Below are 17,812 nucleotides of genomic sequence, written 5' to 3' on the forward strand. Positions count from 1 at the left end.
GTGTTGTGATTTCTCTCTTCTCTGGGAGGATGTAATTAACTCAACTGCATGGGTTTGAAGCTCATCAGGCTTCCTGGTGCTGCCAGCTCCCTCGTGACCAGGAACAGCTGCCACCAGCTATTCCCAAGAGCACAGAGCTGGGGCCACCCCACACGGCTGTGCACAAGTCACCATGGGCAGAAGGTTCAGGCACCTAGTAGGGTTAGGTCATTAAAGATTCGGGATCTGTGACTTCCCACACTAGTTAGTCCATTCCCACGTGCCGTCATTCCATGTCAGCGAATCCAGACACGGTGGTTTAAATAAGAAGCATTTGAACATGCCCAGTTGGTGGCACTGTTTGGGGGCTGTGGAACTTTTAGAATGGGGGCATTGAGGAAGGGTGTCACTGGAGGCAGACTGTGAGACTTTACAATCAGCTCACTTCCAGTTTGCTCTAATGGCTTCCTGTGTGTGTAGCTGAGATTTGACCTTTCAGCTTCCAGCTCCTGTTACCACACTTGCTGCTTCCTGCCATGCTTTCTCTGCCATTACGGATATCTAGTTCTCTGAACCTTAAGGCAAAATAAATTCTTATTTCTGTATCAGCTGTTCTCAACCTGTGGGTCATGACCCCTTTTGGAAAACATAGATATTTACATTATAATTCAAAACAGCAGCAAAATTGCATTTATGAAGTAGAAACAAAAATAATTTTATTGTTGGGGGTCACCACAACATGAGGAACTGTATTAAAGGGTCACAGCTTTAGGGAGATTGAGACTCACTGTTCTATAAGTTGATTTTGGTCATTGAATTTAATCACAGTAACAGAAAAGTAACTAATTCACTAGACTAACCTGACCTTCTCCTTGGTTATTGTGGCTGAAAGGGTCTCTGACATTGGTGATGACATCAAATGTCATCTCTACCAGTCTCTCCCTTTAGAATGTGATATGGGCTGTTGAAGTAGATATGAAGAAAATGACAAGAAGACACTTGTGGAAGGTGCTGGAGAAAGAGAAACATCAACAAGAAAAGTTCATGACCTAGAGATAGTGACAGGGAACCCAAGGAGACACTGTGATGGCGGTGGGATTAGGATTCATCTTAGAAACGGGGTTATTTTGTGTGGAGGCAAGGGTGATCAAGGTCGCAGTGGGTGCTCTGAAGTTCTCCTGAAAAACCAAGCAGTAATTCCTGCTCACCCATTTGATAGGCATGACAGTGTGCTGTATGTCTCACTATTTCAATAAGCAAAAATATTCCCCAAGCTGGTTCTTTGATGATGTTTTCATGAAGCCAAAAAGTGAACTATCCTTTTGAAATTTTAGAAAGGGCTAACTAAAACACCTAACTCATTTCCCAAGTTTCCTACCCACTGTGCTGTCTTCCATTGCTATTTATCTCTTCCCCCAGCCTGTTCCTTTCCATCTATGACAAAGGCCAATGTAAAGCTGGTGCTTTTACCTCATTTTGAGTGAGCAAAACAAAAACCCTAAAAAAAAAAAGCACAAACTTTGCAACTACAATTGAGTAATGGCCACGAACAAGGGGGATGAAGTTAATGGGTTTTTATAGATTTACTATTATTTTTAAATATATGTGCATATGTGTGTACCTGAGTGAGTTCATACACACCATATGCCTGTAGGTGCCCTTGAAGGTAGGAGAAGGCTTGGATCCCAGGCATTGGGTCTTCTGGCCTGAGTGAGTGGAGGGTTTTCCTCACAAATGACAATAAAAGATGATAGACCACAAATGCTGCGTTTAAATAATTCACAAATGTTCAAGATCAATTTATATATGTAATGGCAGCTACTGTTTAAGCATTTTCTTTTTCAAGATTTCTTTTATTAAAAGCACATAAGGCTATTGGATTTTAAGTTTATTTGTAATGTACCTTAAACCACTATATAATTCTTAAATCTCACCTCACATACCCTAAACCATGGACCCAGCAGTGGCCACTCTTGGATATTCCCTCCCTCAAGCCCTCAGAAACCAATCAGCTTCCTGTCTCCTTAGATTTTCTCATTCTAGACATTCCTTGTAAATGGAGTCACATGACACTGGCCTTTTGTGCTTGGCTTCCTTCTCTTAATATCATGGTCTTGTTTCTGTTTCATTAATTTTTTTTTAGATTTATTTAGTTTAGTTTATGTGTATGAATGTTTTCTCTGCATATATGCATGTGTACCATGTGTGTGCCTTGTGCCTGAAGAGGTCAGAAGTCAGATCCCCTGAAACTGGAGTTATAGTTAGTTGTGAAATATTAGGTGGGTGCTGGGAACCAAACCCAGGTCCTCAGCAAGGGCAGCAAGTAATCTTACCCACTGAGCATCTCTCTGGCAACTTAACATGATGTTTTAAATTTTGTCTATATTGTGCCATGGGTTAGATTTCATTCCTTGGTATTACTGAGCAACATTCCATTGACTCTCACATCACGTCTACCCATCCAACAATTGATCAATACTTACGTTGCTTGTACTCTTTAGACATCATAAATAACTTTCCTACCAGCTTTTGTATAAACAGAACTTCAATTCCTTTGGGTATATTCATAGGAGTAGAATTGCGAGGTTATATTGTGGCTTTATGTTGAAAAAGTTAAGCAATTGCTAAGCTATATTCTCAAGCACCTGCATAGCTCTGCACCAGCAATGAATGGGAATTCTAATTTTCCCACATCCTCACCAACATGATTTACTGTCTGTCTGTCTCTATTACAGCATCAGTGTTGTGAAGTGACATCTACTTATCATTCTCCTCTAGTTCCCTCATGACTGGGGTGCTCAGCATCTCTCCTTTGCTTCTGGGCCCTTCCATATCATCTTTAGAACAATGTCTGTTCAAATCTTTTGCTTAGTTTTGAGTTGAGTGGCTAATCTTTTTATTTTGAGATTTTTGATATTTGTTCTCCAAATTATTTTTCTAGAGATGCTGCTAAAAATGTTAGGTTTCACTTACTTCAGTCCTAGCCTTGGGATGAAATACACCCTTATTGATTTGCATAATAATTAAATCACAACATTTACTGAGTTCCTTCTTTGTTCCAAGTCCTTTACAACTTTTATTTTAAAAATAAAATAAATGCTGTTGCTTCGACCACGTGTATCTTCTTTTTATACTCATGAAGATCAGCAAAACCTTTCCTCAGAGAAGCACCCACTTGTTTCTTCTGAAGCTGGGAGACACTCATCCCTATCTCACACCAAGAAAAACAAATTTCATAAAACAGATATAAATCTATAAAATACCATTTGTACTTTAGACGCCTGGAAAAAGTCAACCACTTGCAGACTTGAGGCAGGTACTGCTTCCAAGTTCTGTGTGGTGATATATTGTGTACCCTAATAAAATTTACCTGAAGATCAGAGAACAGAACATGCCACTAGATTAAACATAGAGGCCAGAAAGTGGTGACACATACCTTTAATCCTAGCACTAATGAGGTTGAGATCTGGGAGTTCAAAGTCACCCTGGACTACATGAGATTGACTGAGTTTAGGAGAGAAAGAGCCAGGCAGTGGTGGTACATATCTTTAATCCCATCACTTGAGATCTCATGTCTTTGTTTGGGAAGCACACACCCCTTTAATCCCAGGAAGTAATATGGCAGGCCGGAGAAAGGTACATGCGGTGTGAGGAGATAGGAACTAAAGGCTTTTTGGTAGAAGCATTCCTTTCAGCTGAGGCTCTTTCAGGCTGAGGAGTCAGTGAGGTCAGAGGTGGTGGGTGTGGCTTGCTCTGCTTCTTTGATCTTTCAACTTTCACCCCAATATCAGGATGGGTTTTTTTTTTATTAAAAGACCATCTAGTAATTTGTGTTACAGTTCTGTTTCAGACCCTTGAGATTAAGACAGCTCACATCTCCTGCAAACACCAAGAGAGTTCCCCAATTTGACTTCTATTCACTCTCCACACACCAGATATGAGCTTATCAAGGCAATGAAGGAAAAACCACCACAAAACCATCTGCTGAAGAACATGGAGCAAGACAGAGATTCATTTTCTTAAACCAAGTGTAGCAAAGTCGGCAGCAGGGAAGGACACAGGATACAAACTGAGAGGGTTCATCTTCAACATAAACCACCATGAGCTGCGCAAAGGTCAAGAGTACACTGCCTCCACCAGCCCTACCCTGTTCTGGAAGTCAGAAAGTGACACAAGCAATAATCAAATGAAGGCTTCAGGACCTTGCTAAGCCTCCCCTCCGCCACGCTATCTTGGTTTCCAGAAATGTCCCCATTCTTCACATCCAGGTTCCAAGTCCTGCATTTGCAAATCTAACATACTCAGAGTGTGCCAACCACAAGCAGTCAATGGATTTGAAGCACTGTCTGTAAGTCTGTCCATTTATGATGTGACTCTTCCAGAACAGGCTGGCAGAACCTTTCCCACTGCACCTATGGGTGTAAAAGCTCTGCTACGTTCACCCCATGTGGCTCTGTGAGGGAGCTGCCAAGGTCTCCAAGACTACTATTCATATAAACAAATTCATACATGTTCAACCCTTAAGGTGTCTAGCTATCATTTCCCAGCATCAAAGGGAAGTTTTAGTTAATCCTTGATCCTTGTGACCTCAACCAACACCCTGGAAATGCTGATGCATTTCCTCTTGGCAATGTGACACCACACTCTGGAAAGCCATGGTGAAGAAAGGTTCACCCTAACACTTGTGTATTGGACATATACATGACATAGAGCATGATCATGTTCCATGTAGCACTTTAAACAGGTGGCTTAGGGAAAATGGAACCAATAGGGTGCGTTTTAGTCGAGTCTTGCTGGTGTCCAAATTGGAAGAGGAGATTTAGAAGTGAGGTCTCCCACTAAAGCTCATGCATGTAAAAATAAATAAAAACAAAGATGGCGGAGGGCATGGAAAGATGACAGCCACCTGCATTCTGATGAGAGAGCCATGGGAGGAAATCACACCCACTGCCACCATGATCTTGGAGGTCTCTAGTACTGTGTGGAGTCAATTTCCTTTGACCAGTGATATTTTCTTATGCCAGCCCAACCATATGGGCTTCCCCCAGTTAAGAGTGTCTTCTTACTTGGGCAGCTACTCACCCTATAGTAGTCGGTGCTGTACACGTCCCGGGACATGCCGAAGTCCCCAATTTTCACCAGCAGGTTCTCCCCCACCAGGCAGTTCCGGGTGGCCAGGTCACGGTGCACAAAGTGTTGGGATGCCAGGTAGACCATGCCTGCTGCAATTTGCTGAGCGATGTGCAGCATCTGAGATTGGGTCAGCTCGGTGGGTGGGTTGCCCTCCGCCATCAGCACCGCATCCGGCCCGTGTGCCCTGTGGGAGAACACAAGGGGCTAGAGCCTCAGCTGGAAGACCGGAAGTTGCCCTGCGTTTCCGTTCAGGGACTGGGGCTGGAGGGCACTGCCTGACTAGGTGAAGAAGAGGTCAAGAAGCTCCATTCCACCCACAGTTTATCTCTACAGCCAAGAAAGTGCACGGCTGCCTCATTTCTCCTGAGTGGGACACCCGGGGCTGTGTGGGCTGAAATGGTGAGACCTCACACCAACACGTCAGCAGACTTATGTTTCAGGGAATTCAGAGCTCTGCTGCCATCAGACATTGGCCACAGTCTTAAACGCTGAGAAGCATAATCTGTCTGAAATGGAGTAAAAGCAGGAGCAGAAACTGGCTCTCCTAGAGGCATGGTCCTAGCATCAGTGGGGTCCCCGGGTCTCCTCCAAGTCGTGCTGCAGCAGGCCACCCTGCCCCAACACTGACCACTCCAGATGTCCCTGCCAAAGATAGGCAGCTCATGGTCTCCTTCAGCCTACCTGATCTGTGACCAAATGTGGCTTTCAAGCCTTGACTTTCAACCCTTGACTCTTTCAAGACCTGAGTCCTAGCCAGCAGGGTCATTCATCCCCACAAACCAACCACACAGATATGAGTGCCCCTTGTGTCCTGAGACAGTGCTAGGTGCTACAGGGAGTAATGAAACCTGCTCCTGGCTCTGCATGGCCTGGGCAAAGCGTCCCTCCACCCCAAGGAAAAATAAGAAGGGAGGGCATCTCCATCTAGTGCTTGAAAATACTTGCAACAAAGATGGAGGGTTTTCAATACATGTAAAGTGGTTGGCTCCATCTGTGGGTCCCAGAACTACACGAGTATTTGAAAATGAGAGAGCAAGAATTATGCAACATTTTTAGCCTGCATTCTGCCTTCCATGAACTATTCCAGCCCAGGCACACTCATTTCTCCCTCAAGGCTCCAGCCTGCCGTGACTCTCCCTTTCTTTGCATTTCTAAAACATGCTGTCACCAAGCCTTTCACCCTGCTTTCTCTGGGAGCAAGCTCTGGCAGAGGCGTGGGGCGTATTCCAGTCCACCACTATCTAACACTCTGATCTGGGGAAATCTTTGAACTTCGCTAATCTGCAATTTCCTCATTAGTCAAAGGCACAAGTGTATATTATGCTGGGTGATCCCTTGGTTCCCCCTCTGTCTCTGAATATCTAGATTTAACCATGCTCTTGGGAGGAGCTTCCTGGTTTCATACCAGGCAAGTCTTAACAGATTTCATCTCTCCTCAAACCCCAGCCCCCAGCTGCCTTTTGTGGCACCCAGGAAGAACCCTGAGGAAAAGTTATAAAACAGGACACAGCACAGAAGCCAATGCTCAGGCTGTCAGGATTGAATTTGAACCCAGTGCCAACACAAGAGAGTTCTATCACCTACTGGATCTGTTACTTAATTCTATGAACCAGATCCTTTGAGCACTGTCCTAGGGCATTGGCATGAGGGAGAGTTGATACTGCGTCAAGGGGGGGGTTTACAAAAACTAGGTTTGTAATAGAGCTATGGAGGGTTGCGGGAAATGGGGATTTCTTGGGGATGCCAAAGTCCTTCCCACATCACAGAAGATTCCTCACTGAGACCTCAACCTCAGGTAAAGGATCTAGAGATACATGCAAACTAATAGGGGACCAAAAGACTAAGAGAAACTTCAGGCATTCAAGGAATGAACAAAGGAAGTCAGTGTCAGCCGTAGCCTGTGCCTGCTACGGAAAGCTGGACAGCTGAGTGTGCATCCATTCCAGGGGAAGGAGGTGTCCAAAGCCCTCATGCAGAACGCATCTCTGCAAACCTCACCTCTGCAAACCTCCTGCACCAGCCTTGTGCTCCAGCAGCAAAGGGAAGCTGGTGGCCTGGACACAAGAGCTCTTCATTGCTCTGTGTATGGGGGAGGCTCTCACACCCTTGAGAGCCTGCTTGCTTCTGAGAATGCAAGAAGGCTTTTCCCTGGCAGTAGCCTCAGCACACCTTTGCTTTCCTGGAGCAGATGTCCCTCAATAAGGGGGAGGATAGGTGAATCTCCTGGATGAGTTCTGAAGAGGACCATGGAGCCCAGGTCCTCCTGCATCTCTTGAAAATAAAAACGCATGCTGTTCTCCAGGAGAAGCTCCTTAAAGACCAGCAACGGCAGTGCCTCCCCGGTGCTGTGGCTTGGGCAGCCAACAGCAGGCTATGGGACTCAGCCTTCCTGGTCTGGTTGTCTCCAGCAGGAATGGCAACTCACCACCCGGAACTGGCTCTGTAATTTGCACCTCTCCTTACTGTGTGTTTGAATGTGTAGTGCTGGGGATCAGTCTCGGGGCTTGTGCAGGTAAGGCACGTGCCTTGTCATTGAGCTGCATCCCAGCCTCCTTCTGATGTGTTAAAAAGTGTGTTTATCCTTTAAATTTACTATAAAAATTGATTGGCACATAATAGTTATTCACATTTATAGGACAGAGTATGGTATTTTAATTCATGTGCATTAGGTATAAGGTATGATTAGACCAAAATAATTGACATACACATCATCTTAGAAACTTATCTTCTCCTTGTATTAATAGGATCATCTCTATAGCTATTTTAAAATATGCAATTCATTGTTGCCAACCACTGTTACCCAATTCCAGTCACGAAGACTTACGCATCTCATACAGTGGTTCCCTATACATCCTTAAAGTGCTAACTGGCACTGCTCTGGAAGAAGGAAGTAGGGTCCAGAGGGACATGGCAGGAGTCTCAGCTCTGTCACCTGCTGCATGATTTGGCTTCTTTAACTGCACCACAAGGACAATCATAGCAATAGTGAGTTTGTTTATCTTTAAATTTAAGTCTTGAAATATTATTTGGTTTTTATAAATTGACACATCTTTCATGCTTAGAAATTCTGAATAAATACTATTTGTTATTACTTGAAAATTACTCATCTATCTTTCTCCACATTAAGAGGGAACTTTGGAGAGATTCTAAAGGGAAAAACTGTGAAACTCTTGAAATAAAATTTTCCTTCTCATTGTCCACTTCACCTCATGTGCTCAGTATATGCTTTTTTCCATGAAGAGAAAGGTTAGAGACATAAGACATCTGGCTTTATCATGCACTGCCCAGATGCTGGGGGATCTGTCATGGCGGCTGTGTGCCAGGTCTCCTCCCAGGAAGAGGACAGCCTGTCCTTGCAGTGCATCGCTGCACCTGAGTCTGCTCCTTGGCAGCCACACTGGTCCAGGGTTGAGCAGATTCTGGAATCAAGCTGGCTGAGTTTCCAAGCTCTCCATGCCCTGTAGGATGCCAAGGGAGAGCTTCTGAAGGCATGGGGGAAGCCAGGGTGTGGCTGACAATCAGAAAGTAAAAAAATGGGTGGCAACAGACACACTCACATGAACATGCAGACACACGCACACACACACACACATGCACACTCACAGACACTCACATTCATACTCATGCACACACACACATTCATATGCGCACACATGCACATACACTCATACCATATACATTCACACCCACATACACTTGAATACACACACTTATGTAATACACACTCACACTCATACACACATGCACACATGTGTGCACATACACCATACACTCATATCCACACACACTCACACTTACATACACACACTCATTTATGCACATATACACACATTCATATATACACACAGACACATATACTTCCACATACCCTCACATTCACACACAGAGCACACACTCACTAATATACACTCACACCCATAATAAACACACACATATACTCACTCACAACACATACACACCCATAGTCACACACATTCACACACACTCACACACACACCCATAGTCACACACATTCACACACACACACACACACACACACACACACACACACACACACACACACCGGTCTGAACATGCAGATACATGAAACTGCATCCAGATAATTGCACGTGGGTTTATTTTGTTATAGTATTTTAGAAAGGACATTTTTGGGTTAGGGAGAAAGCCTGAGGAATGATGAAAATATTTCTCATAGGAACAACTAGCCCTCAACCAAAGCCAGTATATCTTATTCTTTTCACTTTAGCCTGACAATACGAAGTTCAGAATCTGCCATCACCCCCTGTCTCTCCCCCACAATGAATGCTTTGTTAACACAGGAAAGTGGGCTAGGATTGTTGCTCAATACCGTGAACATCCATGCACTCCTGATCTCACCTGGCATCCCTTCATACACAAACAGCTGTAGGGAAGCAGAGGTCCAGTCCAGGCAAGAACTGAGCAGCATGTGTAACAAAGACAGAGACCGTGAAAACGGTCCAGGCAGCAGCAACCTGCAGAGCCAGTACTGAAAGCAGTGGAGCACTGTCCCTTCAGTCATTCCTCCTGTGACTGACAAGACTGCAGTGTGACTCTTCCAGGGAAACGGGAAGCTGTCTGGAGCGCACTTCTGTGTGAAGGCCTGGGCAGCAGCCCGGGACACGAGAGGAAGATGGGGAGGACTACGTGACCCTTACACAAAAGATGCCACTCACTGGGGTTTTGAATCCCTGAACCAAAATAAAGAGGAAAACAGCAGAAGTGGTGGGCCGTGGGATCAGAAGTTATTGATAACTCCCCTCTAAACTTGTTCTTGGGGTAGGTGCATGTTACGTTGCTTTAGGCAGAGAAAATGAGGCCAGGAAGGGAAGGTACTCAGTATGCTCCTCAACATCTTTAGTTTCTCTCAAGTGTAATTCTCCACCGAGCTACATGAAGTGTGCAGGCTAATATTTCAAAGATGACAGCTGATGTTTAAAGAAAAGAACACATAGAAAGGACTATAAGGGACTTGGGGTAGAGGTGCCCAGGAAAGGTGGGGGGGCTGATGACCCACTCAGGAGGAGAACCCATGTTCTCTGTCAAGGCTGGGACATGTGGTGCCTCACCCTGGTGACCTTACATGTAAGATCCATTTCTATTTCTGTTTCTGCCTGATGTAGATGAAAACATTCTTTTCTTCCATGTCACGTGGTATCTATATGACTCACTATATGCTTTTCTCTAGACAGTCAAAGGACGGGGACATTCACCAGGGGTCCCTACCAGGGTGACAGGCAGCCCAAAGTCGTGTTATTAAACTCATCTCTTCTTGTGATCCCTTTGCTGACTGAGTTGGTCACCAGGAGAATTCTTCTAGAGTTTGTCCGCTGGATCTGTCATGCTCCAGCTCAATACAGCATCACTCAGAAGACTCAGCTCATACATGCTGGAGCCGAGTACCAGCTTCACGTCTGTTCGGAGGTGGCAACCCTGCTATTGTACCATGGCATCTCCTCAAAAGCTGCTCTTTGAACCTCTGGTGCTCCATGACTTCGTCTCATGTTACAGAACAAATGACTTTTCTCATGGCTCGTGCTCACTCGAAGGCTCCTCTCACTCTGCTCTGTGTCTCCTTCTCCCACTGTCTGGGGGAGGGGACGTCTTGAGAAGCCATTGCTGAACTAAGATCTAATGAGATCAAGGCTAGAAATCCAAGGGGCACTAGCACTCTGTTTCTCTTCTAGGGACCCTGCACACCCACATCTCTCAGGGGGACCTTGTTAGCAATAGCTACACTTGCAAGATACCATTGGCTCTGTCGGATGTTGTTCCATCCTTTTCCTTTGAAATCTTTGGTCTTTGGGCTCTGTCCATTCCATTCTAGACCCAAGAACTCCTAAGTCAGATCAGCCCCACACAGTAGCTTCCCAGCCTTAAGCCTCCAAGCTGTTACCTACTTCCCCTCCCCAGTTCCTGCCACACCTGGCATGCCAAATGCTTTACTCTGACCCCACTATACCGTCTATGGTGCTGCGTAGGTACCTTAGCTTTTTCTGTTTCTGTAGCCTTGGGTAATGCTTATCGTTTGTCCACTTGGCACACTCTTCCAGACACATAGCATTAAATGTAACAAATGATCAGTGAATGCAGATTGACTAATTAGCCTCACCTTAGGTGGGGTGACCAGACAAGGAAAAAGAAATGTGTTCTTCCTTTCCCTCTGCTCCTTTCTCTGCTGTGTGTGGGTATAGCCATCACCAAAGATTCCTCCAAAGAAAGGCCTGGGTTTCCATTCACCCTTCCCAGGAGCTTCCCATCCTCGCTCCTGGTCATCTGAGCAGTGACGTTCTACCCCCTTCTCAAGCCCGGGTTGGCTCCACCCCTCACTATACCTAAGGAACTTGTTGAGGTCTCCATGCTTCATGTACTCAAAGACCATGATGAGTGGGTCGCCCTCCACACAGACACCATAGAACTTGACAATGTGCTCATGCTGAAGGTTGGTCAGCAGCTCGGCTTCACGATGAAAGTCCTTGCGGGCATTGTCACTGGCATCCTTCAGCGTCTATTAAAAAAGGGGACATCAAAGAGAAGATTGTTTCAACAAAGGATTCCATCAGTGAGGCCTAACAGTTCTATTAGGGATGAGGGTGTATCTCACTAATTACACAAAATGTCAGGGAACATCCTAATTCCTGAGCAAGTAATGTTGTGTTTGTGAGGCCTCATCCTCATGGGTGCACAGAGGTTTGTAGCTTATGGAGCAGTCTCATTGAGTTCTGGGGGAGCTTATCTTACAGGCTTCTTACCTTTGATCTGGACCAGTGACTACCAGGGTTTTCCGTCACTTCATGGTGCCTACTGTGATTCCTGTGGTGCTATGTGTGCCTCACCTCTACTTATGTAACCCTTGAAAAGTTTTTTTTTGTTGTTTTCATCTATGTAGATGTATGTGCGTGAGTGGATAAGTGCATGTGTGTGTGTAAGTGACCAGAGAGATTAGAGGTGCTGAATCCCCTGGAGCTGGAGTTACACCTGATGTGCGTGCTGGAACCTGAACATGGGTCCTCTGAAGGGGCATCATGTAGTCTTAACCACTGAGCTATCCTTTCAGCTCCCTCCAGTCCCTGATCATATGACCCTTTAAAGACTAAATTCTGAAGAGACCTCAGAAAGAAGAGCATAGTGAGGCTTGGTGGACCCAGCCTCCAAATGCAACCAGGACCATGTTCAGTCTTTATGTGACACCCTAAAGTTTTCTCCAGCCTGATCACCACACACTGAGAAATGCCCTATCCCTTCAGCTGTCAGATGATCAATCATATTGCCAAGATGCAGGTGATCTAAAACACACCAGCAGGGCTTACACGAATAGGGGTGAGATGCACAGAGCCTCATCAGAAGCTCAACGGCATGAAGAGGTGGCAGAAATACCTGAAAGTCACATGGTGGGGTCCAGATCTGGGATAAGAAGCATGAAGCATGAAGCCTGCATGCTCCATGGTGTCCTATCCATGCTGCTCTTAGTCAATGTCGTGTATATATACTCTGTGTTGACACATGCTATCATTTAGTCAGGACTGTGGTAGAACCAAAGAGACATTGAGCTGGCCTTGGTGGTACATACATTTAGACAAGTGCTGAAGGAAACAAGTATGGAGAATTTCAAGTTCGAGGTTAGTGTGCCTAGAACACATGAAGCCCTAGATTTAATTCCCATAATCACAAGAGAAAGAAATAGACATTGACCCTAATCTTGACCCAGGAGGTTATGAACAAATAGGGAGAAAGGGCATTTATATAATTAACTATGAATTTAGCAGCCTGAGTGAACCGGCTTCCCCGCGTCTCTGTTTGGTCTGTCCCTTGGCAGTGTTCTCCTGCATGCAGCCCTACAGTTCCAGTTCCACCATATGTAACGTTTGCAGCTGCTCAGATAACGATGGCCTGCCTCCTGATCCTGCACAAGTTCGCTCCTTTGCCTAGAATACTCTCTTGGGTGTGGTCACTGACATAGGAAGTTGAACAATGCTCCTCCCCTATGGTGTCTACATCCCAATCCCCAGAATTTATGACTGTTACCATCCATTGTAAGGGGAATCCTGCGTATGATTAAAGTAAGGATCTCCGCCGGGCGGTGGTGGCGCACGCCTTTAATCCCAGCACTCGGGAGGCAGAGCCAGGCGGATCTCTGTGAGTTCGAGGCCAGCCTGGGCTACCAAGTGAGTCCCAGGAAAGGCGCAAAGCTACACAGAGAAACCCTGTCTCGAAAAACCAAAAAAAAAAAAAAAAAAAAAAAAAAAAAGTAAGGATCTCCATATGTGGGGATGAGCCTGGGCTGCTTGGGTGAGCCCAGTACCAAACAAAAGCCCTTGTAAGATATAAAGAGACAGAAAGAAACCCTTCCCCAGAGAGGCTGCTGTCAATCACTATCAAGGTTAGATGGCAGGTGTGACTATCAATATCCAGTTAGATTCAGTCCTGGAACAAATCTAAAGCATAGACATCCAGTAGGTTTGTACTATCTGAGAAAACTTAGCACTATGTCCAGCATCCAAGAGTGCTGCCAGGCCCTGGTGGTCATTTCCAGGCGCCCTCCTCAGCTCTGTTCTTCCTTCAGCCCTTCCTGACAGGTGTTACCTACAGACCACGAGATATGCCACCACCTGAGTTCCCTGAAAGACAGATCTGAGCTAGATACCATCAAGTGAAACGTTTATTAGTGGATATTCCCAATATCAACATGAACTGGGAAAATGGAAAGGGAGGCTGAGCTCTGCTTCGCCTCAACAGAAGCCTCATTTATCTCTATGGCCAACCTGTAGGGAGCTGAATAGAGTCCTGAGTCAATCAATCAGTCACAGATGCAAGGAGCCTCTAGAACACAGTGTTAGCTCCATGGCCAACCTGCAGGGAGCTGAGTGGAGCCCTGAGTCAATCAATCAGTCACAGATGCAAGGAGCCTCTAGAGCACAGTGTCACCTTGCGTGGAATTGCTGAACGCTGTGTCTTTTGTGCTTTCTCAGGCTTGGGGGAGCAAGGTGCTGGTCATTCCCGAGTATGTCACAGGCTGGGTTTTCAATATGCCGTTTGTATTCAAGGGCCACCGTTCACATAGAAGGGGGCATCAGTAAGTATGCTGGAATCCCCAAGGAAGCAGTAGCTGAGGGAGGCAGCTCTGGCAGCCGCCACCCCCCCAGAGCTGGCCATTTCCCTAACTGTAGCTCTTCAGCAGCACTTAGTGTTCTCTGTGGAGTTGTGACTGGACTCAGACAGAAGTCACAGGTGTCACTTCCCTTAGGCCAGAGGTGATGGCATCTTAGGAGAAATTGTGAAGTAGCCCTTCACTGTCCCCACAAGCACCATAGGCTCTGGCTGGAACAGAAGCAGATTTGGATAGCGGAGTGTTCAGAGGCCAGAAATCTCTGATGGTCATTGCCATGGAAACAGTGCTCTTCCTCACACAATAACAAAATGAACAGTGGAAGAGAACTAGCATGTGGGGCTCTGCTTCCTTGAACCAGAAGAAACTGAGCTTGCCATATACCCTCTGCCTCCCAGATTTAGTCTAGTTGGGTCCAGACTAAATGTCTTTGCCTTTCTGTCACACAGGCAGGTGCCTTGAGCTTATCATGAGGGTTTTATTTAATTTGATTTCGTACATGAGCATGGTTTGGAGTTTTCTTTTTCCGCCTGTCTTTCTGAATTTCTCAGGGGGAATTCAGCAAATGAGGTGAGGGGTGTGGAAACATGGAGATGAGCTTTGCCACCTGCCTGGTCCTTTCCTTGATCTCAGAGAAAACCACACAGACCTGCACATTCCTTGCCTCTGCCTTACATTTTGGTTTGGGGTATTATGTCTGTCTACACCACCAATTTATCACTGGCTGCTAATTCAGCATTAAGCCACTAGAGGAGCCCTGATGTCCAAGGTCTGCAGGAAGTAGAGATTCGCTCAGGATGTGGAATAGAAGTGAAAGGCGAGTGGACACTGGAGAAAGTGCAGTGTCCGCCAAACAAGGATCAGGAGGAACACGCAGGTGGTCCAACTTGCTCTTAAGTGGGAGGGCTGCCCGACGCACTCTGCCCTGGCGACTCAGCCCCACAACCACCCTCCTCCCAGGAGCACTCCAATGGTGCGCAAGTGGATGAGGTTTCAGCTAGAGCTGAGAGTCCCAGGTTCAAATCCTGGCCACGCCCTGCTCTTCTCTGAACCCTGTTTTACTCTCCTATAGAGGGAGGGTAACAGCATCCACTTCACAGAGGTGCTAGAAGGACAGTGAGGGAGCTTCCCAGGATCCTTTGTTAAAAAGGACGTTGATGTGATTTGAATTTGAAAACGGGTCCCTGAATTCAGTTTTCTCACACAAGGATCCACAGAAGATGAAAGATACATGGATAGGGTATTGGTGTCCACTCAAGGCATGAGAATGGCTCTACTCCTGGGGAGGTCACTGGGGAGGTGACGACCTCCTGAAGGTCTGTCTAACCTCCAGAAAGTATCAGGCTGTGTGGAGATGTAGGCTTGGCCCTCACGCTCTCCCACAGTTCAGAGACTGTCAGGATTTACAGGAAAGCTTATGTCTAAGGCCTCATGTGTTTATCACATGCCTAGAAAAGGGGCTGGTCCTTGTAGGTCTTTGTCACGGGCACAGACAAATCCTGCAGAAAAACTTTCTGGGCAAGTTCCAAGTATGTCCTGTTGATTCAAGAAAGACAGATAAATGCTAGAAAGACACAGAGAAAGGCAGAGAGAGAGACACAAAGAAAAAAAGATTCAGAGGAGAGGAGGGAGAAGGGGAAGGAAGGGAGGGAAGAGTAGAGAAGAGGGAAGGGGAGGGGAGGAGAGGGGAGGGGAGGGGAGTGAAGGGGAGGGGAGGGGATGGAAGGGGAGCGAAGGGGAGGGGAGGGGAGGAGAGGGGAGGGGAGAGGAGAGGAGTGAAGGGGAGGGGATGGAAGGGGAGGGGCGGGGATGGAAGGGGAGGGGAGCGAAGGGGAGGGGAGGGGAGGAGAGGGGAGGGGAGGGGAAAGGAGTGAAGGGGAGGGGATGGAAGGGGAGCGAAGGGGAGGGGAGGGGAGGAGAGGGGAGGGGAGGGGAAAGGAGTGAAGGGGAGGGGATGGAAGGGGAGCGAAGGGGAGGGGAGGAGAGGGGAGGGGAGGGGAGTGAAGGGGAGGGGATGGAAGGGGAGCGAAGGGGAGGGGAGGGGAGGAGAGGGGAGGGGAGGGGATGGAAGGGGAGGGGAGGGGATGGAAGGGGAGCGAAGGGGAGGGGAGGGGAGGAGAGGGGAGGGGATGGAAGGAGAGGGGGGGAGGGGAGGGGAGGAGAGGGGAGGGGAGGGGAGTGAAGGGGAGGGGATGGAAGGGGAGGGGAGGGGAGGGGAGGGGAGGAGAGGGGAGAGAATGGGAGGGGAGGGGAGGGGAGGAGAGGGCAAGGACAGAATCTTCTTTGAGAGAGACAGCCTGAAGATTTTAACAAGCACCAGTATCTCCACTTCTCCAGTGCTGGCCAGCTCTTAGTGCAATGTCAGAAATTGCAGCTCACTCACATTTTTTTAAAATCAAAAGCGATTTTACTATTCATGGACCAAATGCATCCCGCAAACCTGGCATCCTCCTGTGAGCCCATCCATTTTTGCATGGTGGGCCCTTTTTTTGAAATTATGATTCAATTCTATTTTAAGAGATTTTGGAAAATATGGTGGTAACAACTTGGCCAATTTCAAATCCTGAATTTGGCGTTAAAAGGACAAAATTTTTGTGAGGATAGAATCGGGGCCAGACAGCAATCAGAAGCTAGAAAAATCTATTTATAAATATCATCTCTGTTTCGGTACCATGTCTGGTTGTCATTTTACTCAATTATGGGAGGCTTGGCCGGTAGCAGAGCTCCTGTCAAGGAGAACCCAGGGGTGTGGGCCCTGCTCACCTGTTAGCGGCCCTCCCCACTTCATCTCCTTTAATGGACGCATTTGCTCCATCAGCATTCAGCCCTATTCTCTACTCCACGCTGCCTCAAAGTGCTGTTTCTTCTTTTTCCTTGTGGTTTTCTGGATACTCCAAGGCTGGGGTTGTCTCTGACTCCAGCAGGAGGCCTAACTCAGGGCTGACTCTGCCTGTTGTGTGTACATACTCAGAGCCGGGGTAGATGTTAACCCGGAAACGATTTAACCAGTGAAGTTAAATACGAGAGAAGGGTAAAGGAGGAGATCAAGATCCATTCCAAACAATGAAGCAAAAACTTAAAACCAATAAGAAGCTATCGAGAGAGCAGGGGACTCACCCAGAGCATGAGTGGGACAGTATGGCTCACCAAACTAAACAATGATGTACTTCAAGTTATAGGTGACTTAAGGAAAGATAAAACAGGCTTTTAACAATGCAGGCCGCAATTCTGCTCATACTTTAGATATCCCAGAGATGGCATGTCTTGGGTAAAGACAGAATATGGAAGAAACTATTAGTTTCAGCTCCCCATTACACTGCTTCAAACACAGAAATGAGGACACTCCCAAGCTGAACATCCAGGGGTCATGGGGTTCTCAGGTCTAGATCTACTGTTAACAGGAAATCTTTGCTCTCCTATATCTTCTAGCTGTGCCTTATCCAATATAGTAGACAATAGTGTCATGCTACTAGTTACCAATTTAAATGTTATTCCAAATTGTGACGTGCTTTAGTTAAAAAACACAGAATTTTGGAAACTTGACATGAACAAAATTTGAACTGTCTCATTGATATT

General features: G+C 46.5%; 1 protein-coding gene across 7 annotated transcripts in view; it reads right to left on the reverse strand.

The window, feature by feature from the left end:
- Positions 1 to 17,812, reverse strand: part of Ntrk2 (neurotrophic receptor tyrosine kinase 2) — a 392,209-nt gene that overhangs the window by 114,618 nt on the left and 259,779 nt on the right. For all 7 annotated transcript variants that reach the window (XM_052726807.1, XM_052726804.1, XM_052726802.1 and 4 more), the window contains 2 exons: positions 11,466 to 11,638; positions 5,062 to 5,296 (listed from right to left, as the gene is read on the reverse strand). In XM_052726807.1, the coding sequence (XP_052582767.1) occupies positions 5,062 to 5,296; positions 11,466 to 11,638 (408 nt within the window). The remainder of the gene's footprint in view (positions 1 to 5,061; positions 5,297 to 11,465; positions 11,639 to 17,812) is intronic.

The sequence above is a fragment of the Peromyscus californicus genome, unplaced genomic scaffold, assembly GCF_007827085.1.
Source record: "Peromyscus californicus insignis strain IS unplaced genomic scaffold, ASM782708v3 Scaffold_8__1_contigs__length_139910024, whole genome shotgun sequence".
In the NCBI taxonomy this organism is placed as follows: Eukaryota; Metazoa; Chordata; class Mammalia; order Rodentia; family Cricetidae; genus Peromyscus; species Peromyscus californicus.